The sequence below is a fragment of the Grampus griseus genome (assembly GCF_964374135.1).
Source record: "Grampus griseus genome assembly, chromosome: 7".
Lineage (NCBI taxonomy): Eukaryota > Metazoa > Chordata > Mammalia > Artiodactyla > Delphinidae > Grampus > Grampus griseus.
Window position 1 is genome coordinate 71,328,310 of NC_139001.1, and position 23,395 is coordinate 71,351,704.

The 23,395-nt window shown below is 37.2% G+C and overlaps 1 protein-coding gene across 2 annotated transcripts in view; it reads left to right on the forward strand.

Annotated features, from left to right (window-relative positions):
• LOC309824825 (CD302 antigen) overlaps window positions 1–23,395 on the forward strand; it is a gene marked incomplete at its 3' end in the record, with an annotated part of 129,228 nt that overhangs the window by 78,299 nt on the left and 27,534 nt on the right. The window contains exons 30-35 of one of the 2 annotated variants that reach the window (XM_082657999.1): window positions 471–697; window positions 2,252–2,420; window positions 6,063–6,212; window positions 12,561–12,683; window positions 14,186–14,353; window positions 16,105–16,283. In XM_082657999.1, the coding sequence (XP_082514125.1) occupies window positions 471–697; window positions 2,252–2,420; window positions 6,063–6,212; window positions 12,561–12,683; window positions 14,186–14,353; window positions 16,105–16,283 (1,016 nt within the window). Of the gene's footprint in view, window positions 1–470; window positions 698–2,251; window positions 2,421–6,062; window positions 6,213–12,560; window positions 12,684–14,185; window positions 14,354–16,104; window positions 16,284–23,395 lie in introns of those variants that run through there. The other variant, XM_082657998.1, reaches the window with a different exon arrangement.

The following is a 23,395-nucleotide window of genomic DNA, read 5'->3' on the forward strand; positions in this document are numbered from 1 at the left end:
TTTATTTATTTTTTATTTATTTTTTAAGGTATCTGATCAAGGCTATCCAAGGGTTCAGGGGAGGAAGTTTTTTTTTTAAATATTGATTTATTGATTTATTTTGGCTGTGTTGGGTCTTCGTTTCCGTGCCTGGGCTTTCTCTGGTTGTGGCAAGCGGGGGCCACTCTTCATCGCGGTGCGCGGGCCTCTCACTGTCGCGGCCTCTGTTGTTGTGGAGCACAGGCTCCAGATGCGCAGGCTCAGTAATTGTGGCTCACAGGCCCAGTTGCTCCGTGGCATGTGGGATCTTCCCAGACCAGGGCTCGAACCCATGTCCCCTGCATTGGCAGGCAGATTCTCAACCACTGTGCCACCAGGGATGCCCCAGTTTTATTTAACTTTTGAAATGATTGCATGTCCAACCTTACCCAAAATATGTATTTTGAATAATTTAAATTTAATCACTAACACTATTAATTTAAATATTACAGTTGACTACAAGGAAGACTATAATACTACTCTGCCACGGTTTATTCCACATGAAGGTGGTATTTATAATGTTATTCAAAAAAGGGTAACATGGTATGAAGCATTAAATACATGTTCTCAAAGTGGAGGTCATTTGGCAAGTGTTCATGACCAAAATGGCCAGCTTTTTCTGGAAGATATCGTAAAGCGCGATGGATTTCCACTATGGGTTGGGCTCTCAAGTCACGATGTAAGTCTTGTTTTGTTTTCCAGAAATTTTCCAAATATGTTAGAGGGCTGGAAATCTGAGCATAAGATATTAATTCAAAGTATAACATCAGATTAAGTCCTCGGATTACATTTGCATCCCATAGTGCTTTCTATCTTTTCACAACATAGAGCAAATTGAAAATTATATTTATAGAGTGATCTAGGCAAATGGCCAGGACTGCAGCTGCCCTGGGCACTGCCAAGCCATCCCAAGGGCTTAGTAGATTAATGTCTCAACGACACCCCTGTAACATATTTGGGATAGACCAGTTGGAGAGCTGGTGAAAAGGGAATAGCACAGGATCAGAAAAACCTGAGTTCCAATACGAGTGGCAGGTCTTCTGTTTACATGTTGGGTGATCACAAGCAAGTTATTAAACCTTTGCAAGCTTATTTCCTCATCTGTAAAATTGGGGTGATAATGTTTTCCTTAATAGAGGATTATTAGCACAAAATTTATACTGTATAAGGTGCCAAGTAAAACTCTTAACATTAGGACTAATAGATGTATATTTTCTCCCCACTTTCCCCCTAGAAATTAACACTAATTTGAAAATAATTTTCTGCAGGTAAACACATCTTTTGTACCACTATTCGAACCCTATTAATTAGTATATTCATGTACTGATAATGATGTCTAGTATACAAAAAATAGACATCTATTGAGATTAGAATTGAAGGCTTAATTTAAATAATCTTTAGAACAAAGTGGGGAAAATAAAAGGATGGCAAATTAGGATTATAGAATCGAGGACAAGTCAAAACTAATCTTCCCGTATGAGTTTCTTGGGAAGTATTTTTCTCTTCCAGACCCCTGCTGGTTGATGACTTCTGTAATATGAAAAAATCTAGCCAGAGACACAAACCACAAAACTATAAAACATAAAAGACAATATTTAGAATAATGTGAAGGTTGAGACTGTAAATCTGTAATTGTGACAAATGGAAGACATTTGCATGTCATCTAATTTCAAGTGTTATATAAACTCATCCCTTAAACAAAAAAAACAAATCTAGAGATATAGTAACCCTGTCTTTAACTTTAAAGTCCTATTTAAATTATGCCAGAGCAAATGTCTCAGATCAATGCATCAAAAATAAATCCCTGATTTTACAAGTAGGTCCAGATCTACAATACTTGTAAGCAAATAATTAACACTCCATCCCTGTATTTTTTATAGCATGCATGTTCTTCTTTTTTTTTTTTAACATCTTTATTGGGGTATAATTGCTTTACAATGGTGTGTTAGTTTCTGCTTTATAACAAAGTGAATCAGTTATACATATACATATGTTCCCATATCTCTTCCCTCTTGCATCTCCCTCCCTCCCACCCTCCCTATCCCACCCCTCCAGGCGGTCACAAAGCACCGAGCTGATATCACTGTGCTATGCGGCTGCTTCCTACTAGCTATCTACCTTACGTTTGTTAGTGTATATATGTCCATGCCTCTCTCTCCATGCATGTTCTTCTTAATGTTCTTTTTGAAGTCATACATCTGAATTCAAGTTATCTCTATTATTCTTAACACAGGGAAGTGAATCAAGTTTTGAATGGTCTGATGGCAGTGCCTTTGACTACATCCCATGGAAAGATAAAAAATCTGCTGGAAATTGTGTTGTCTTGGATCCAAAAGGAATTTGGAAACATGAAAAATGCAACTCTGTTAAGGATGGTGCTATTTGTTATAAACCTACAAAATGTAAGACTTGATTTCAAATAACTGTATATTTACTGAAACGTGACATTTATTTTATGCACATGATTAAATACTCAAAGGAACTTTTTGTATATTTTAAATAAGGTTTATTCACAAGTCCTATCAAAATACTTTTGATACTTTGTGAAGAGAAACAAATATGATATGCCCATTCAGGGAATTTGTTCTCAAAGACTTTCAATTGTTCTGTCACTAGATGAGTTTTACTCTAGAATTTGTGAATTTTAATTTCACTTAGCAATGTTTTTCAAAGGCTGAGATGCTTCTTTTAAAAAAGGGTTCTACAGCATAGAAATTTGGGAAATACCTCTATGATTTACCATATTGATGGCTCTGAAAGTTTCTATAGTAAAGAGTTTCTATAGTAAAGAAATGTTTTGTGTAACTAAATGTTTTCCAAACATATAAGATCGTTAAAATCTAAGGAAAGAGCCCCTTCCATCAGGGACTGGACCTGGGGTCGTCCCTGGTGGGTGGAGTATGAATCATGATGAAGAGCACAAGAACCTACAACACAGGCTGCAGAGGCACTCTGGGCAGGCCACGAGATGGTGGCCATGTGGTTATCTGAAGCTTCTGGTTCTCTCAGTGCTTACCATATTTTCTGTTCTGAAGAATCCTCAAGAGAAGATTTAACATTTGGAATTTCAATGGATTTAAGCAGAAGAAAATGTGAACACCTTATCTAGATATACGAGTGAATACAAGAAAAGGAGAATGATATAGAGAATGAGGAATAAAGACACAATCAAGAACTGACATCTTAGTTGTTAGGTATAGAAAATAAATTTAATCTTTTAGAAAAACAGTTGAAATACATGAGAAATATGATAAAGTATGTAGAAATGGAGAGGACATCTGTGTTAGAGAAACAGACTTTATAGGATAAAGGAGAATGAAAACAGCTCAAACACAAATTCAGTGATGTACTGGGTTGAATGGTGTTCCCCAAAATGCATGTCCACCCAGAACCTCAGAATGTGACCTTATTTAGAAATAGTCTTTACAGAGGTCGTTAGTTACGATGAGGTCATACTGGATTAGGATGGCCCCTAAATCCAGTGACTGGTGTTCTTATAAGAGGAGAGACTCAGACACACAGGAAGAAGGCCATTTGATAACAGAGGCAGAGATGGCAGTGATGCAGCTACAAGCCAAGGATTGCCAGCAACCACGAGAAGCTAGGAGAGAGGCATGAAACAGATCCTTCCTCAGAGCCTCTAGAAAGAACCAACCCTGCTAACACCTTATTTTCAGACTTGTAGTCTCCAGAACTATGAGAGAATAAATTTCTGTCGTTTTAAGTCAACAAGTTTGTGCTAATTGATTATGGCAGCCCTGGGAAACGAATACAAGTGCAAACTTATACTGGATCTTAAAAAGAAAATAACAAGTACTGGTGAGGATGTGGAGAAATTGGAACCCTTGTGCATTGCTGGTGGGAATGTGAAATGGTATGTAGCCACTGTAGAAAATGGTATGATGACTCCTCAAAAAATTTAACATAGAATTACTGTATGATCCAGCAATCCCACATCTGGGTATGTACCCAAAACAAGTGAAAACAGGGACTCGAACAGATATTTGTAAAACCATGTTCACAGCAGCACTATTCACAATAGCCAAAAGGTAGAAGCAACTCAAGTGTCCATTGATAGATGAATGGATAAGCAAAATGTGCTGTGTACATCCTGTGGAATATTGTTCAGCCTTAAAAAGAAAGGAAATTATGACACATAATGCAACATGGATGAACCTTGAAGACATTAACATTATGCTTAGTGAAATAAGCCAGTCACAAAAGGACAAATACTGTATGATTCCACTTATATGAGGTACATAGAGTTGCCAAATTCACAGGGACGTAAAGTAGAATGGTGGTTGCGGGGAGGAGGGAGGAATGAGGAGTTATTATTTAATGGGAACAAAGTTTCAATTTTGCAAGATGAAAAAATTTTGGAGGTGGATGGTGGTGATGTTTGCACAATAATGTGAATGTACTTAATGCCACTGAATGGTACAGTTAAAAATAGTTATAGTGGTAAATTTTATGTTGCGTGTATTTTACCCCTTTCAAAAAAGTTGAATCTTCTTGAGAGGAATATAACAAACTTACCACAGTGCAAGAGTTGGAAGCAAAACTTCATGAAGAACAGTAAGGAAAGAAAATGTATGCAGTCTAAAACAGCCCGGTTGCAGCCTGGACTAGAAACAAACAGACTTTGAAGATAAGGCATTTCCATATGTTCCCAGTGTAAGAAGAATTTTTTTTAAGCCAGCCCATTCATAAAAGTCCACTTGTCCTAGCCATGCATTGGTAGCCAATGTTCAACACGTTTTGCATCTAATGAAGCAACACACATTACTGCCTGTGCAATGAAGGAGTAGTCAGCTGTATATTTTTGGCAAAGAAACTATATTCACAATGTGGTAGAATCAAGAGCTTGCTAATACCGTCTTCCTCCTCCAGCAGCATTAATGAAGAATTGTCACAAGTCTTACACACTTTGCAGATGAATTTGCAGATGACCAAACGTCATCTGCAACTAGGAAACTTACCCAGGAGTAATCAATTGTCAAACTGAAGGAAGACTTAGAACTCAAACTAGTGGCATTAGTGGGAAGTATGGAGGCAGAAGCCAATCAAATAACTAGATTTCAAAAAAGAACAAGCCCAGGTGGAGAAACAGAGGATAGAGAAGCAGAAGGAGGAATGGAGAGCCATCCTGAAGTCTCTTGATGAAGAAGGAAAGGACAGCAGCCATTCTTCTGGAATCATAGGGATCATAAATAAAAAGAATTCTACCAAACTGTGACAAGGATAAAAAAGCAGAAGAGGCCTTCAGTGACTGAAGGATATGCAGACCATACATAATGCATACAGAAAAATGGTTTGGGTTGAGATTACTGGCCATACGAGGTCAGATATTTGATTCAGATAATCTGTACCCCACCAACAGGATGCCAGCAATTTACTTTCCAGTTCTCATACTCTCTTCTGTTGGAATTAACAATGGTCTTAAGGGGCACAGGCTTCATTACACAGGCTTCTTGTGTTACACAGCACAATTAAAAATTAAGGAGTTTAAATGGAAACAAGGGGAATTGTTAAGAGCTGCGAAGCTACACTTCTTTACAAAATCTGTTTGAGACAGATTTTGCTGTGCTGATCTGTTGTGCTTTGTAAACAAATTACCAAATTTTCACTTGTGGGTGTGATTTTTTTTTTTTTGTGGCAAGGTACAACTACGTTTTTATTATTACTATAAAAAGGAATCCAAAGAAATAAAGAATTTTAATTATTATTTCAAAGTAGTTACAGGTCTACCCAGGCTGTCTTTTCTTCTTCTCCTAGTCTGTCTTTCCAACTGTTTTTACTTTAGTCTAAATTCATCTTAGAGGGCTAAGTACTTTCCTTTGTATTCTCAGTTTTAAAAATGGTATCCCAAAAACTAACAAGAATGCAAGTGTGGGCTGTAGCTCTCTCCGATGTGTATTGAGTTGAATGCTTCTTACCCACAGGAACCACAGTGTCAACCACAGTGTCAGTGACATTTAATGAGATTTTAAAAGTCAGTCATTTCTTTCTGTGCATTTTCACAGTTATGTCTAACATTTTTACAGCTAAAGAGGTGTCCTCTCATACATACTCATCAAGATGTCCAGCAGTAAAAGGGAATAAGTCACAGTGGATTCAGTACAGGGACCACTGTTACACATCTGATCAGGCATTGCACAGTTTCTCAGAAGCCAGACGGTTTTGTTCAGAGCTTGGTAAGTTAAAATGTGTTGACTTTCTTTGACTCAGTAATTTAATCATTGGAATTTTTCTTAACGAAACCCTTTAAAACAAAGATTATGTTTTTGAAAATATTTCTAAAGCACTCACTAATTATAATAGCATTATTACCCAATTGCCAAGTGGTGGGGAAATGGGTAAGTATTTTATGATATATGAGCTCAATGTAATATTGAAATAGCCATTAAAAATGATCAGTGTCAAAAAAAAAAAGATCACTGTCAGACCTAGGGACACATACAGACTGAAAGTGAGGGGATGGAAAAAGATATTCCATGCAAATGGAAATCAAAAGAAAGCTGAAGTAGCAATTCTCATATCAGACAAAATAGACTTTAAAATAAAGACTATTGCAAGAGACAAAGAAGGACACTACATAAGGATCAAGGGATTAATCCAAGAAGATATAACAATTATAAATATTTATGCACCCAACATAGGAGCACATCAATATATAAGGCAAATGCTAACAGCCATAAAAGGGGAAATCGACAGTAACACAATAATAGTAGGGGACATTAACACCCCACTTTCACCAATGGACAGATCATCCAAAATGAAAATAAATAAGGAAACACAAGCTTTAAATGACACATTAAACAAGATGGCCTTAATTGATATTTGTAGGACATTCCATCCAAAAACAACAGAATACACTTTCTTCTCAAGTGCTCATGGAACATTCTCCAGGTTAGAGCATACCTTGGGTCACAAATCAAGCCTTGGTAAATTTAAGAAAATTGCAATCATATCAAGTATCTTTTCTGACCACAACGCTATGAGGCTAGATATCAATTACAGGAAGAAAGCTGTAAAAAATACAAACACATGGAGGCTAAACAATATGCTACTAAATAAAGAAGAGATCACTGAAGAAATCAAAGAGGAAATCAAAAAATACCTAGAAATACATGACAATGAAAATATGACAGCCCAAAACCTACAGGATGAAGCAAAAGCATTTCTAAGAGGGAAGTTTATAGCAATACAGTCTTACCTCAAGAAGCAAAAAAAATCTCAAATGAACAACCTAACCTTACACCTAAAGCAATTAGAGAAAGAAGAACAAAAAAACCCCAAAGTTAGCAGAAGGAAAGAAATCACAAAGATCAGATCAAAAATAAAAAGAAATGAAGGAAACAATAGCAAAGATTAATAAAACTAAAAGCTAGTTCTTTGAGAAGATAAACAAAATTGATAAAGCATTAGCCAGACTCATCAAGAAAAAAAGGGAGAAGACTCAAGTCAACAGAATTAGAACTGAAAAAGGAGAAGTAACAACTCACACTGCAGAAATACGAAGGATCATGAGAGATTACTGCAAGCAACTCTATGCCAATAAAATGGACAACCTGGAAGAAATGGACAAATTCCTGGAAAAGCACAAGCTTCCAAGACTGAACCAGGAAGAAATAGAAAATATAAACATACCAATCACAAGCAATGAAATTGAGACTGTGATTAAAAATCTTCCAACAAACAAAAGCCCAGGACCAGATGGCTTTACAGGCGAATTCTATCAAACATTTAGAAAAGAGCTAACACCTATCCTTCTCAAACTCTTCCAAAATATAGCAGAGGGAAGAACATTCCCAAACTCATTCTACGAGGCCACCATCACCCTGATACCAAAACCAGACAAAGATGACACAAAAAAAGAAAACTACAGGCCAATATCACTGATGAACATTGATGCAAAAATCCTCAACAAAATACTAGCAAACAGAATCCAACAGCACATTAAAAGGATCATACACCATGATCAGGTGGGGTTTATCCCAGGAATGCAAAGATTCTTCAGTATATGCAAATCAATCAATGTGATACATCATATTAACAAATTGAAGGAGAAAAACCATATGATCATCTCAATCGATGCAGAAAAAGCTTTTGACAAAATTCACCCATTTATGATAAAGGCTCTCCAGAAAGTAGGCATAGAGGGAAGCTACCTTAATATATATGACATAAAGGCCATATATGACAAACCCACAGCCAACATCATTTTCAGTGGTGAAAAACTGAAAACACTTCCTCTAAGATCAGGAACAAGACAAGGCTGCCCACTCTCACCACTGTTATTCAACATAGTTTTGGAAGTTTTAGCCATGGCAATCAGGAAGAAAAAGAAATAAAAGGAATCCAAATCAGAAAAGAAGAAGTAAAGCTGTCACTGTTTGCATATGACATGATACTATACATAGAGAATCCTAAAGATGCTACCAGAAAACTACTAGAGCTAATCAATGAATTTGGTAAAGTAGCAGGATACAAAATTAATGCACAGAAATCTCTTGCATTCCTATACACTAATGATGAAAATTCTGAAAGTGAAATTAAATTAAATTACCATTGCAACAAAAAGAATAAAATACCTAGGAATAAACCTACCTAAGGAGACAAAAGACCTGTATGCAGAAAATTATAAGACACTGATGAAAGAAATTAAAGATGATACAAATAGATGGAGAGATATACCATGTTCTTGGATTGGAAGAGTCAACATTGTGAAAATGACTATACTACCCAAAGCAATCTACAGATTCAGTGCAATCCCTATCAAACTACCAATGGCATTTTTCACAGAAGTAGAACAAAAAATTCACAATTTGTATGGAAACACAAAAGACCCCAAATAGCCAAAGGAATCCTGAAAAAGAAAAATGGAGCTGGAGGAATCAGGCGCCCAGACTTCAGACTATACTACAAAGCTACAATAATCAAGACAGTATGGTACTGGCACAAAAACAGAAATATAGATCAATGCAATAGGATAGAAAGCCCAGAGATAAACCCACGCACATATGGTCACCTTATTTTTTTATAAAGGAGGCAAGAATATACAATGGAGAAAAGACAGCCTGTTCAACAAGTGGTGCTGGGAAAACTGGACAGCTACATGTCAAAGAATGAAATTAGAACACTCCCTAACACCATACACAAAAATAAACTCAAAATGGATTAAAAACCTAAATGTAAGACCTGACACTATAAAACTCTTAGAGGAAAACATAGGCAGAACACTCTATGACATAAATCACAGCAAGATCCTTTTTGACCCACCTCTGAGAGAAATGGAAATTAAAACAAAAATAAACAAATGGAACCTAATGAAACTTAAAAGCTTTTGCACAGCAAAGGAAACCATAAACGAGACGAAAAGACAACCCTTAAAATGGGAGAAAATATTTGCAAACGAAGCAACTGACAAAGGATTAATCTCCAAAATATACAAGCAGCTCATGCAGCTCAATATCAAAAAAGCGAACAACCCAATCCAAAAATGGGCAGAAGACCTAAATAGACATTTCCCCAAAGAAGATAATCAGATTGCCAACAAACACATGAAAGGATGCTCAATATCACTAATCATTAGAGAAATGCAAATGAAAACTACAATGAGGTATCACCTCACACTGGTCAAAAAGTCTACAAACAATGCTGGAGAGGGTGTGGAGTAAAGGGAACCCTGTTGCACTGTTGGTGGGAATGTATATTGATACAGCCACTATGGAGAACAATATGGAGGTTCCTTAAAAAACTAAAAATATTACTATTACCATATGACCCAGCAAGCCCACTACTGGGCATATACACTGAGAAAACCATAATTCAAAAAGACTCATGTACCGCAGTGTTCACTGCAGCTCTATTTGCAATAGCCAGGACATGGAAGCAACCTAAGTCTCCACTGACAGATGAATGTATAAAGAAGATGTGGCATATATATACAATGGAATATTACTCAGCCATAAAAAGAAACAAAATTGAGTTATTTGTAGTGAGGTGGATGGACCTAGAGTCTGTGAAACAGAGTGAAGTAAGTCAGAGAAAAGCAAATACCGTATGCTAACACACATATATGGAATCTAAAAAAAAAATGGTCTGACGAACCTAGGGTCAGGACAGGAATAAAGACGCAGACGTAGAGAATGGACTTGAGGACCCTGGGAAGGGGGAAGGGTAAGCTGAGATGAGGTGAGAGAGTAATATTGACATAAATACACTACCAAATGTAAAATAGATAGCTAGCGGGAAGCAGCCGCATAGCACAGGGAGATCAGCTCGGTGCTTTGTGACCTCCTAGAGGGGTCGGATAGGGAGGGTGGGAGGGAGACGCAAGAGGGAGGGTATATACGTATGCATATAGCTGATTCACTTTGTTATACAGCAGAAACTAACACAACATTGTAAAGCAATTATGCTCCAATAAAGATGTTAAAAAAAAAAATGATCGGGCTTCCCTGGTGGCGCAGTGGTTGAGAGTCCGCCTGCCAATGCAGGGGACACAGGTTCGTGCCCTGGTCCGGGAAGATCCCACATGCTGTGGAGCGGCTGGGCCCGTGAGCCATGGCCGCTGAGCCTGCGCGTCCGGAGCCTGTGCTCCTCAACAGGAGAGGCCACAACAGTGAGAGACCCGTGTACTGCAAAAACAAACAAACATACAAACAAAACAAAACCAAAAAAATTGCTAAGTAAACTAATATGTGAAAATACTGACAAATGAAACTGTTTTAAATATAGCTAGATATGCTTAAATGAAAGGATTAAGAAGCTGATTTTTTGTAAAGTTGGTTAAGTAGTAAATGCAAAATTGTAGATTTTTCATTACCTAGTCATTAATAAGTAAGCTTAGCCTGACCAGGGTAACAAAGTCTAAGAAGTATGGGTTGTTCATCCATTCTGCAAAAGGGATGGCCCACACCTCTGAACACTATAAGGGACAGGACTTTTTGTCTTCAGATTTAACTAAAATGAAAGAGCAGTAATGATTGGCTCCCTCCCATGAGAAACTTGGCGGGTAGTCAAACTGTGAAATGACTTCTAGGGAGACCACCTAGAGTATTTCAAGTACCTGCATCCTTGGGTCTCAGTTTAAGCAGGCAGATGACATTTATCTTATTTATTTTACTAACTTGTGGAGACACTTTACTGATTTAAAAATCTCCTTGTTACTGCTTAACTACATGATGGAAACTTTTGTGTGGGAACTGTTGTGTGTTATACATGTTACACGTGATAGGAACTATTTTGAGCTCTATATACATGTTCTGAAAGTCAGAAGCCTTTTGCTCCTAAAGGAGAAAAAAAGGTTTACTGTCATTGTAGTGTAGGGTTTAAGCACTTAAGTCTTGGAGACAGGTCTGGGTTCAAATCCCAGCTTCCATACTAACTAAGCTGAATGATATTGTGGAAGCTACGTAATTGTTTCTCTTTCTCCTCTGAACAATGAGAATGAAAATAGTACTCACTTCAAAGTTTGGGTAAAGGTTGGGTTGTTATAGGAATGAATGAAATGGGATAATGTGTGCTAATTTATCACAGAGCTCTGCAAATGGAGAGCATTCGTAACTACTCTTATCATTAGAAAGACTGAGATTGACTTTCTATTTCTAAAGCTGTCTAGCTATGAAAGTCTGACAAACTTCCTTAATCTTCTTGCCCCTCCATTTCTACATCTGTAAAATAGTGATAATACCTTTTCTACAGGATTACGTAGTATTAAACAAGGTAAAGTACCTGCACACTGTGGTGATCTGTAGAGGAGAAAAGCCTTTCCTTTGCCCTTCTTTAAATACTTCACACCACAAAAGAAATGCTTTAGTTCAAGTATGGGTAAGCTTGTTTGGGTTGAAGACTATTTGATTCCATTTAGGATGGATTTCCAAGTCTAGTTATTATTTTGTTTCTGTCCGTTGCCTGATGCTGGTGATAGCACTGTTATCTCTGTGGGTTTCGGGCAACCTCTCAAACTTCAAGAATACTCACTCATTCAGTGCCATACTATATTTAGGAACTTACAATGGATGACCAAGTACTCTTATGTATAAAATAATATTAAAAGGAAGGCCAATGCTCTCTGACATCCCAAACCTATTTGCTTTCATTTTAACAGAAGCAAAGTTAAAGCTGAGTTATTATACAGAACTGGTTGTTGAGGAGAGAGTGTTGAAAGTCTATAGGGGAGCACAGACTTCTACCATTACATACCCCATTCTTATGACTTGCTGTTTATACAGAAAGGTCTCACTGGTTACGTAGTTCCAAGATCCAAAAATATTACCAGGTAAACATTTTGAGGAAATGTAAAATTTCTATATGCAAAGTTTCAATCTAGAACATTACTAACTTTTTTAGAAGCTATTAATGTTATATTTTTAAAAATCTGAAATAAATATCAGATTTTAAGAACATTCCATGTCAAGTTTGAATATCTTCGTGATCTTGATCATGATAGTTTTTTTCAAATGGCTGGTTGAGAATAAACCGCTTCCCTAGTTTGCATAAAGCTAATTGGTTTGGGGTTTGTTTTCCTTCAACAGATCATTCTGCAACTATCGTTACCATAAAGGATGAAGATGAGAATAAATTTGTGAGCAGACTGATGAGGGAAAATAATAACATCACCATGAGAGTTTGGCTTGGATTATCTCAACTTTCTGCCGGTAAATGACATATCTGTATGTACAGTGTGCAAAGAGAGTTCTAACTTGTCCTAAATACCAAGTCAGCCTCACTAAAGAATGTCAAGTGGTGGCTAATTCGAATGCTTCTTGGTGATGAATAAACTAGATCTGCTGTTTTAGAGGCTCATAAACTCCTAATGAATAAACAGGTGACATTAGTAATGGTGGAAACACTAATGAAATAGAAAATCAGGTTAACTCAACTGGAATTGTTTTAGAGGCTTAAGATACTTGGGTCAACAGAATTTGTTTTTCTCCTGTGGCAATATCTGTGTCCCTCGTGTCCCCCACCAGGAACCCTTAGATTTCTAGTGTCTATCACACAGTGTTTTTGTAGCTTTTAACTGTTATTCAGAAGTTCTCTTCCTGTTGTTCCCTTCCCTCTTGGAACGTTTTTTACCATAGAGCTAAATTAAGTATTTTGTTTGTTTGTTTTTGTTTGTTTGTTTGGTTTTTTTTTTTTTTTCTGTACGCAGGCCTCTCACTGTTGTGGCCTCTCCCGTTGCGGAGCACAGGCTCCGGACGTGCAGGCTCAGGGGCCATGGCTCAGGGGCCATGGCTCACGGGCCTAGCCGCTCCACGGCATGTGGGATCTTCCCGGACCGGGGCACGAACCCGTGTCCCCTGCATTGACAGGTGGACTCTCAACCACTGCACCACCAGGGAAGCCCTAAATTAAGTCTTAATGGTGATTTTTTTTTCATACTAGCTTAGTAAAATGGCAGAAATTTGGTTCAAAAAGGTTTGTGGAAGAGTTTTTCAATAAGGCGTAATAGATAGAGGGTTTCAATGCACTTGGAATTGATAAAGAATGAAGAGTACAAATTTGATAGAAGAATAGGAAGTCTGCTTCACATTTTATGCAAATTTGAATTCTAAATAATTAAAATGTGAATTCCAAAATATTAAGTATGTGTCAAAAAGTCAGTGAATTCAAAGTTGGCCATCTAAATGAATTATAAATTGTGTTTATACTATCACCACAAGGTGGTACAACCTCAGCTGGAAAGCAAAAATGGAGTCACGGTGAGGAGGCCTTCTTGGACCCCGCTGTACCTTTCCTCGCCCACCAGCACACTGGGAATGATTTTTGATGGGGGAGAGGGGCGGAGAGCAAGAGAAAAGGGATACAGGTCTTTAGAAGTCTATCCGTCACACAGTAAATGTACAGGCATTCTGCACTTTAATCAAAGCACCATATTCTACATCAGTGCTGTCTAACAGAACTTTCTGCAAAGATGAAATTGTTCTATATCTTCTCTGTCCAACGTAGTAATCACTAGCCATATATGGCTATTGAACACTTGAAATGTGGCAAGTGCAGGTGATGGACTGATTTTAATTTTTTCACTTTCAATAAATTTCATTTTAAAATAGTGGCACAGCACAGTTCTAAGGAAATAAATTATATGAGCCATGCACCTTTTAACCTTAGTAATTTAGTTGCAATAAACATAGTTATACTTAATTTCTTTCTTTAGATCAGTCCTGGAATTGGTTAGATGGATCAAAAGTGACATTTGTCAAATGGGCAAATAAATTTAAGAGTGGCAGTGGACAATGTAGCATTTTGTTAGCTTCAAATGAAACTTGGATAAAAGTTGAATGTTCACGTGGCTATGGAAGAGTTGTCTGCAGAGCTCCCTTGGGTAAGTATGTAACCTGTCCTTAAGGAACACTTTGCAAAATAGGTCAGGAAATAATTGTACAATTCAGTTATGTGCAAAGTTTTGTACTTTGTCCTAAAGTACTTAGTCCTTAGAGTATATCCAAACAATCTTAACTCATAGATTCTTTTCCTCAGAAAAATAGATAGATTACAAATGACAGTAAATGCAAAAGATGTCTAGGACTCCCAGAGGAAAGTGCCAAACTGTCCAAACTTTGTATATTCTTTCCTAAGAAAAATGGAAGCTGCCAGAGTATTAGGGAGGTTGTTTCTATGAAAATGTTAAGATGTATTTTATTCCATAGTTCAAACATGTAAAAACTCAAAGGTCTAATTCTGCAGTGTGTTTCCTTTCTCCTCATTCCCATACAACTCATAATTAAGAACAATGCAAAACTATTTAATTACTTAAAATGTCCTGAGTATCTATAGGAAATCATAACTTGAACTTCCATTTCATCATAACTGATACATAAAATAACCACAAAAATCTTAATAAGCTCTAAAATTTTCACATCAACATTTTTAAAGATTAGCATAAAATGTTCAGTTTGGTGTACAAATATTAAAAATAAAACCCTAATTCTAGGTGACCAGTATCTATATATTTATGCATTGATTCAGCAAATATTTAGATTATCTGTTTTATGTGTGGAGCTGTTACCCATGTACAAGACAGATAAGATTCCTTTTCTCACAGAGCTTACAATCTAATAGGGGAAGACATAATAAGTAACCAAGCAGGTCTATTTTTAAAAGAGAGGAAAATATCAAATAGTTATAAACTCTATATAATGGAGACTAGGAGGTTGACTACTCTAGATCAGGTTATCAGAGAAGACATCTTAGAGCAGGAGATATTGAAGCTGAGATCGGAAAGGCCTTGGGAACCAGGGTAGGAGTCATAGCAGGCAGAGGTGCCAGCTGGAGCAGAGAGCCTGAGACAGAACAACCTGCTGTGGCCTCAGGGAAGAGCTGCCAAGTAGACAGGTGCCAGACACTTAGGGCTTTGGAATCCCGAGTCAAGAGTTCAGGTTCCATTCTGAGTGGAATGGAGAGTGACTAAAAGATTTGGGGGGGAGCAGGGTTAGAGTGGTATAAACCAAGAGTTCTGTTTTGGCATTTTGAACTATCCATGTGGAGATGAACTATCCACATGGCATGTGCGGTGTGTGCCTTTGGACGTAGGAGAGAGAAGGGAGGTCAGCATAGAGACGGTATTAAAGCCATGGGAAAAAATGAGTCCATCTCGACAGCATGTAGACAGGGGCCTGGGACAGTGTTTGAAATTGAATAGCAAGGAGCTAAATGAGGTCATCCTAAAGGCTTAAATTCCTTTAAAGCAAATAATACTTTATTTGGCACTAGGTAAGTCAAACACAAACATTTACAACTTTTAGCAATTTGCTATCAAAGTAAGGTAATATACTGGGAATGATGGTCTCAGAGATGATGGGAAGGGAAGTGAGAATAATGATAGCACTTTAATTTCTTTGGAAGAAAATTGCTATAGCAATGAAGAGGATTTGAATGAAAAGAGTTAAATTGGAAAAGAAAGCTCTTAAGTATCTGATGATGAATTTGAATTGTGTTCACACTATGAAACAATCAGGTACTTATTGTATCTAATTTGTACAGTGTTTACATATGTGACATAGAGCCTAATGTATAAAATCAATAATAATCACGTTTATATTCTCTCCTCCACTGTCAAACCTTTCCCTGTTCTAGGCCCTGATTACAGAGGAATGGGTATCACATTTGCTGTGCTAAGTTTCTTAGCTCTCATCAGCGGATTGATCTGGTTCCTTTTCCAAAGGAACCGTTTGCACTGGGTGGGCTTCTCTTCAGTTCGGTATCAACAAGGAGTCAATGAAGATGAAATTATGCTTCCTTCTTTCCATGACTAAACTCTTCTAAAGGTTTGCTAATTTGCACTGATGGTTTAGGAAAAATGGGCCATTTAAAATTTTCCCAGTGTCAGTATTTACTCTGTTTCAACGTAGAAGTCTTAAGTACTTTTTCTTTTTTTGTTTAATTGCTATCCTGGTATCTACAATTACACAATTACCCACAAATGCCATGTTTATAACTACTTAATAGAATGAAAAGGAACCAAAGCTGGAACTAAAGTCCAAATTGTTCATAAGGTAATGTTTAATGTGCATTTTTCTCTGTAAGAATGTGGTTGGTAATAAGGATATGTATATTTTAATGGTATTTTAACACAACGTCTTAGGAAATCAAAACTGGCATATTACTAGGTCACAGATCTACCTTTTAAGAACATCCGAGCCAAATGCAAAATTAGTACCTCAAGGTAAAAACACAACTGTAAATAATGTCAACATTGTTTTAAAATAGTCATTTGTAGCATTTGGGGGAAATTATTGAGCAATGAAACATGTAAACAGCAAAATGGTGCCTCTTGGCAAGAGTTTCTTATACTATTCCAAAGATATTTCACACCAAAATTATTTAAATGCAAATGTTTTGTTCTGGTCATAGTTTTCTTTAAAAAAAAGACTTTAAAAAAAGATTTAGTACTTAACATTTTTCTGAAATGTGTTTTTTTGTTTTAGGTACAACATATAACTGTTTTCTTTTTAAAGGGAATCAGCTAAGGATAAGATTTTTTGAAAATTTCACAATTAATATACTTATATAGTATGGCAACTTCTGACTAAGAAATTTTTATTACTTTGTTGCCTTTTTACATAAGCTAAAGAGAAAAGAGGCCTGTGAAGGTAACTGTGTATCTCACATTTGTAAAAATGAAAATTTTACCATGAAACTCTAAACCTTGTGATTACTACTAAAATATTTAAAATTAGGAATGGTTTAGGAAACAGTTTTGTGGTTATCGTTTAGAATTTTACCACCTAGAATATTTTCTTAATAATAGCTTCTACTGCATATGATGAATGTTCTATTCAGTGTTTAACTTATACTTGTACTTTAGAATATTTTTGTATAAAATCCACAGATTTATTTTAAAATTTAGAGTGTTTATACTGTGATAACATTGTAAATAAATTTCTAAGACAACGTTAGTATAGTCTAAAACTCTATAGTACAGTTGTCCTGAACTATTTCTTACTGAATTTGTTAAAGTAATTCTCTTGCTCTATGATCTGTACAATTTTAGTTGTTAAGACTTTCTTCAAAGAACTAAACAAACTGGATGCAAAAAGTACAGGTAAATGTAGTAGTGATGCCATAATAAAGTCATTTTATTTTTTAAGTAAAAGTGTTGTTGATCCTTGTTGGGGAAAAAATATCTCTAGATTGGGCTTTATTATGTTAGGCACATAGCATGACAAGAAATAAAGTGTCCAGCTATTGTAAAGCAAGGCATCCTTAAGATTTTGTGTGCATTTTTAAAAGAATAAACGTAATCATCCCGACATCTCTGAATGTTTGATTTTAGGCTCTTTTTTCGATTCCTCTGACTCAGCGTTTCTTTAAACTACTGGATCAGCAGGGATTCCACCTATGATCCACTTGCTTCTCATTCTGTGTGCTCCCTTCAGGAGATCCAGTACAACACCTCCCGCCCCACGACATTCATTAACCACTTCTAAGTCAGTAGTTCAAATATCTAGTTTATGTTTCTAACTCCCACTGAACAATCTCCATGAAAGTCCTTCTCAACACGATCAGAACTGCCTGTATTGTGTTCCCTTCCTCATTTCCCCTGTTCCAAATGTCTCAGAGGAACTGAAGACAACTTTTTCCGATCTTCCTAACTAATCCAACACCCACATGTGGTCTGACAAAATTGATATTTCAAAACCAGGCACCTAAAAAAGCAGGCAAATACACCCAATGATCAGGTATAGGGGACAAATTTAGAAGTGCTACCAATGACTATCCTTTCACAGCATGTTCCCTTCCCTGATCCCAGGCCAAGATGTTTCGTTATCTGGGAGATCTCCTCTGCAAATAGTGTTGGCAACCCCCAGTCCTGACCCCTCTGCTGAGTTGAATCTAGGGAAAGCCAGAGATTCAGGTTCCTTTCTCTTAGGTTCATTTAATCCTAAAACCCTCTTGGAGAAACAAAGACCTAATTGTTAGGTCTTTGCTCAACAACTTTTTATCTAAAAAGACAAATTTTAACTATATATATCAAAGACTTTTTTTTTAATTAGACCTCATGATCTGTACAAAGTTAACTCTGATTTCCTGTATAATCTAAATTCAGACATTTTCACAATATTACATCTCAACAACTTTAGTATACACCTATTTCTCTTTTTTCCCAAGCTAACTTAATCACAAGCAGAATTTGAGACTTTTTTCTATTCTTCCAAACAGTTCTTCTTATATTCTCCTTGAATTAATATGAAGACAATATACCCCTTGTTTCCCAAGCTAGAAACTCAGAAATCATCCTTAAATTCTCTCTTTCTCATCTCTCTAATCCAACAATTCTGTCAGTTTTTTCCCACACTTCTCATGAACTGGTTGTCTCCATTGCCAGCTGTCTTAATTCAGACCTCTATCCTTTTTTGCTTCCTGGATTATCTGCACGAGGCTTTTCACTGGTCTTCCTCATCAGCCTTTCCTCTTCATCCCATTTTTCCTGTTCCTGGGCCTAGGGGACCTGAAGTTCACAGAGGAGGACTCCTCCTCTGTTTTGGTCTAAAGTTATCTAGGCCTAACTTATCTCACAACAAGGGAGCTCAGCAGTGCCCAGCCCAGGACCCTCCCCAGGGACCTTATGTGGGTTGATGTCAGTCCTGAGAAGTCCTAAGAGGGTATCTGGTTCCCTGGCCAAATACCCTCTTAATACAATGTAGGGTCAAGTCAATATTGCTCCAATTGCTAAACAACAAAGAGCCAAAGTCAGATAAAACTGGAATCCAGGAATCAGGAAAACATTGGTGATTTTAACCAATGGAAATGCAGGAGATCACCAGAATCCAGATGGGAGTGAGCTGAAAAATGAAAGGGAAATTAGGAAATAGAGAACATGAAATCTTGAGAAGTATGTAGAGATGGGCCATAGCTAGAGAGAGGAGGAGGGTTGAAGAAGATTTTTTCCCAAAGGAGAACAGAAAGAGATTCACACGTTGAGAAGCTTAGAGGAAAGAAAACAAAACACATCAAAAACTAAAAACGATGGACAGTAGTTGATGATGCCGGGGAGAGATGGGGCATCATTAATGGAAGAAAATCTTGGAGCAGATGGGATGAGAGGCGCAGTTCTAAACCCACATAAAGAGGAACTAGGTTTGGATGGGATGGGAGGAAGCATGCATTCCTCTCTGAGGACAAAAGAGAAAGACCTGTGTGAAAGGGAAGGGGAGAGCAGATAAGTCTTTGAAGATGTTTGTCTACACCTGATGGCCCCTATTTTCCTACTGAGTAGAAGGTGAGGTTTTCTGCCGAGAAAGACAAGTATCAAATGGGGTTTCAGCTTGAAGAGCATAATAAAAAAATTGAAATATTCTATGTGGGGAATGAGAGAGGATAATGACCAAGACAAAATAAAAAGACTGCAGAAGAGGCTTACTGGGCCCAGATGAAATTAAAAGCCATATATTAGTAGAGGCAAGCATCAAGAGGATTAATAGATTTCCTCTACCTGCCCTCAGCTACTTCACTAGAATTGAGGGAAAGGAGACTATGAAGAAGAAAGAAGAGACCCCATCCTCAAAAAATTAAAAACAGAACTACCATGGGATCCAGTAATCCCACTTCTGGGTGTATATCCAAAGGAAATGGAAATAGGATCTTGAAGAGATAACTGCACTCCCACGTTCATTGCAGCATTATTCACAATAGCCAAGGTATGGAAACAACCTAAGTATCCATCAATGGATGAATGGATAAAGAAGATGTGATACACACACACGACTATTATTTAGCCATGAGAAAGAAAGAAATTCTGCCATTTTCAACAATATTGGTGAATCTGGAGGGCATTATACTAAGTGAAGTAAGTCAGACAAAGAAAGATAAATATGTATGATATCACTCACATGTGGAATCTAAAAGAGCCAAACTCATAGAAACAGAGAGCAGAATGGTGGTTACCAGAGGTGGGAGTAGGGGAAAAGGGGGGATGTGGTTTAAGGGTACAAACTTCCACTTATAAGATGAATAAGTTCTGAGGAATATACAGCATGGTGATTATAGTTAACAATACTGTGTAATATAGTTAAAAGTTGCTAAGAGAGTAGATATTAAATGTTCTCATCACAAGAAAGAAATGGTAATTATGTGACAAGATGGAACGCTATGGTGGTAATCCTGTTGCAATATACATCAAATCAACACACTGTGCACCTTAAATTTACAAAATGTTATATGTCAATTATATTTCAATACAGCTGGAAGTTAAAAAAAATTTTTTTAATTTGGAAAAAGAGGGAAAAAAGGAAGAGACCCCAGGAGTCAGAGTTGGCCAGGTGGATGCAACAGAGAAAAAAGGGAGGGTATGGTATCCAGGCTGGATGAAGAAGGGAGAAATAAAAGGCCAGGAAAAATGAAGTCAAGGGATTGGAGTCTGGAATGAGGTCAAAGAGAAGTGAAAGAGAAGGAAAAATAAAAGGTATGAGGTGTGACTGGAAAGTAGAACATCATAGTGAGAGATTTTGATGAAATAGTGTATTTTTCCATGCAGACGTGGTTAAGTAGTCTGTTTTGTCATATTAGCATAAAAAATGAGGAAGTATGCATCAGAGTTAACAGTGGGGAAAATATGCCTTCCCTTAGTTCAAATGACTTAAAAATAAAAGACTGCTGAAAAGGGTTATTTGCCTAAATGGTGTTGATTCATTAAGGTTCTACTTCTATTGTAAATCTAACCATTATTTGACAATTAGTTTTCATGCAAAGTAATCCAGATTGATACAATATGCTTTGGTGCCCGAGGTGGGGGGTGGAGATGACTTTTCCAAATACATGACTGCATAGAGCTGTTCATTTTACTTGTGTAGTTAGCAGGACAGAAGTGTCCAGAATCAGGATGTTTTCGTATTTAATAAACATTGTGTACATTTGGAAGGATTTGCTTTGGATTTGGGTTTAGTATATAAACCCGTTATTGACAGTCTGAGAGGAATGATGGAAATAAATAAGTTGAGCAAGACATTGATACTTTGGCAAGAGAGACTGAACCTGGAGAGGGTGGGAGAGTCCAGCAGAAGACCTGGGCTCTGGTTCATTTTTTGGCATTCACTGTGTGCCTGTGGCTAAGTGATATCCCTTCTTTGGACCTCAGTTTCCTTATCAGTAAATGAAGATGGCCCCTACCACCTCTAACATTCTGTGACTCTCCTTATAGACCCCTTTGGTCAGATAGATTTCCTCGGTGCAATCACTCCATTTCCGACTGGACTATTAGAGAAATGGAAAGGGTTAGAAAGGATTGGAAAAGGTTAGACTTGATCTTTTAGAATAGACTTTAATTTTTGAGCAGTCTTAGGTTAAAAAACGAGCAGAAAGTACAGAGAGTTCCCATATACCTCCTTATCCCTCGCCATGTTTCCCTATTATTAGCATCTTGCATTAGTGTGGGACATTTGGTAAAACTGATGATCCAGTATGGATACATTATTATTAACTAAAGTCCGTAGTTTACATTAGGATTCATCTTTATGTTGTATAGTCTATGGGTTTTGACAAATGTATAATGATATGTGTCTACCATTATAGTATCTTACAGAACAGTTTCACTGCCCTGATAGTTCTCTGTGCTCCACCTATTCATGGCTCCCTTCCCACCTCCCCCAACCCTTGGCAACCACTGATCTTTTACTGATACCACAGTTTTGCCTTTTCCAAAATATAAAGTTAAAATTACAGGGTATGTGGACTTTTCAGATTGTCTTCTTTCACTTAGCAATATGCATTTAAGCTTCTTCCATGTCTTTTCATGGCCTGATAGTGCATTTCTTTTTAGTGCTGAACAATATTTCATTGTCTGGATGTACCACAGTTTATTTATCCATTCACCTATTGAAGGATATCTGGGTTGCTTCCAGATTTTGGCAATTATGAATAAAGCCACTGTAAATATCTACATATAAATTTTTGTGATAGGGACTTCCCTGGTGGTCCAGTGGGTAACCCAATACAGGGGGCCTGGGTTCAATCCCTGATCAGGGAACTAGGTCCCACGTGCAGGTCGAAACTAAGAGCCCTCATGCCGCAGCTAAGAAGTCTGCATGCTGCAACTAAAGATCCTGCATGCTGCAACTAAGATCCACATGCCACAACTAAGACCTGGCACAGCCATAAATTAATTAATTATTTTTTTAAATTTTAAATAAAATTTAAAAATAAATAAATAAAATATTTTTTAAAATTTTGTGAATATGTAAGGTTTCAGCTTGTTTGGATAAATACCAAGGAGCATGATCACTGAATCACATGGTAAGAGTATATTTAGTTTTGCAAGAAGCTGCAAAGTGTCTTCCAAAGTGGCTGTACCATTTTGCATTCTCACCAGCAATGAATGAGAGTTCCTTTTGCTCTCCATCTTCATCAGCATTTGGTGTTGTTGATTTTAAAAGCCATTCTAATAGGTGTGTAGTGGTATCTTGTTTTAATTTGCAATTCCCTAGTGACATGTGACGTTGTATGTTTTCATATGCTTTTTGCCATCTGTGTATCTTCTCTGTCAAAGTGTCTGTTCAGCTCATTTGTACATTTTAAAATTGAGTTGTTTGTGTTTGTAGAGTTTAGACTTGATTTTAAAGCACTCTTTTGGTAATGACATGAGACAATGTCAGGGTTTAAACAAGCAGCCTGCCTGGCCTTGACTGTCTGGTTCCAGAGACACTCACTAGTGGAGTTACAGTTGCATAGTTTATACATATAATAAGTATGGGTGGTTTCCCTTTTTTTTTTTTTTCTTAAACGACAGAAATTTATTGTGCCACAGTTCTGGAGGCCAGAAGTTCAACATCAAGGTATCCATCAGAGTTGGTTCCTTCCACGGGCCGTATAAGCGTAGTTTAAAGACCCTTAATCCAGGAGCTGCTGACAGAGAAGAGTTGTCTGAGGGCCA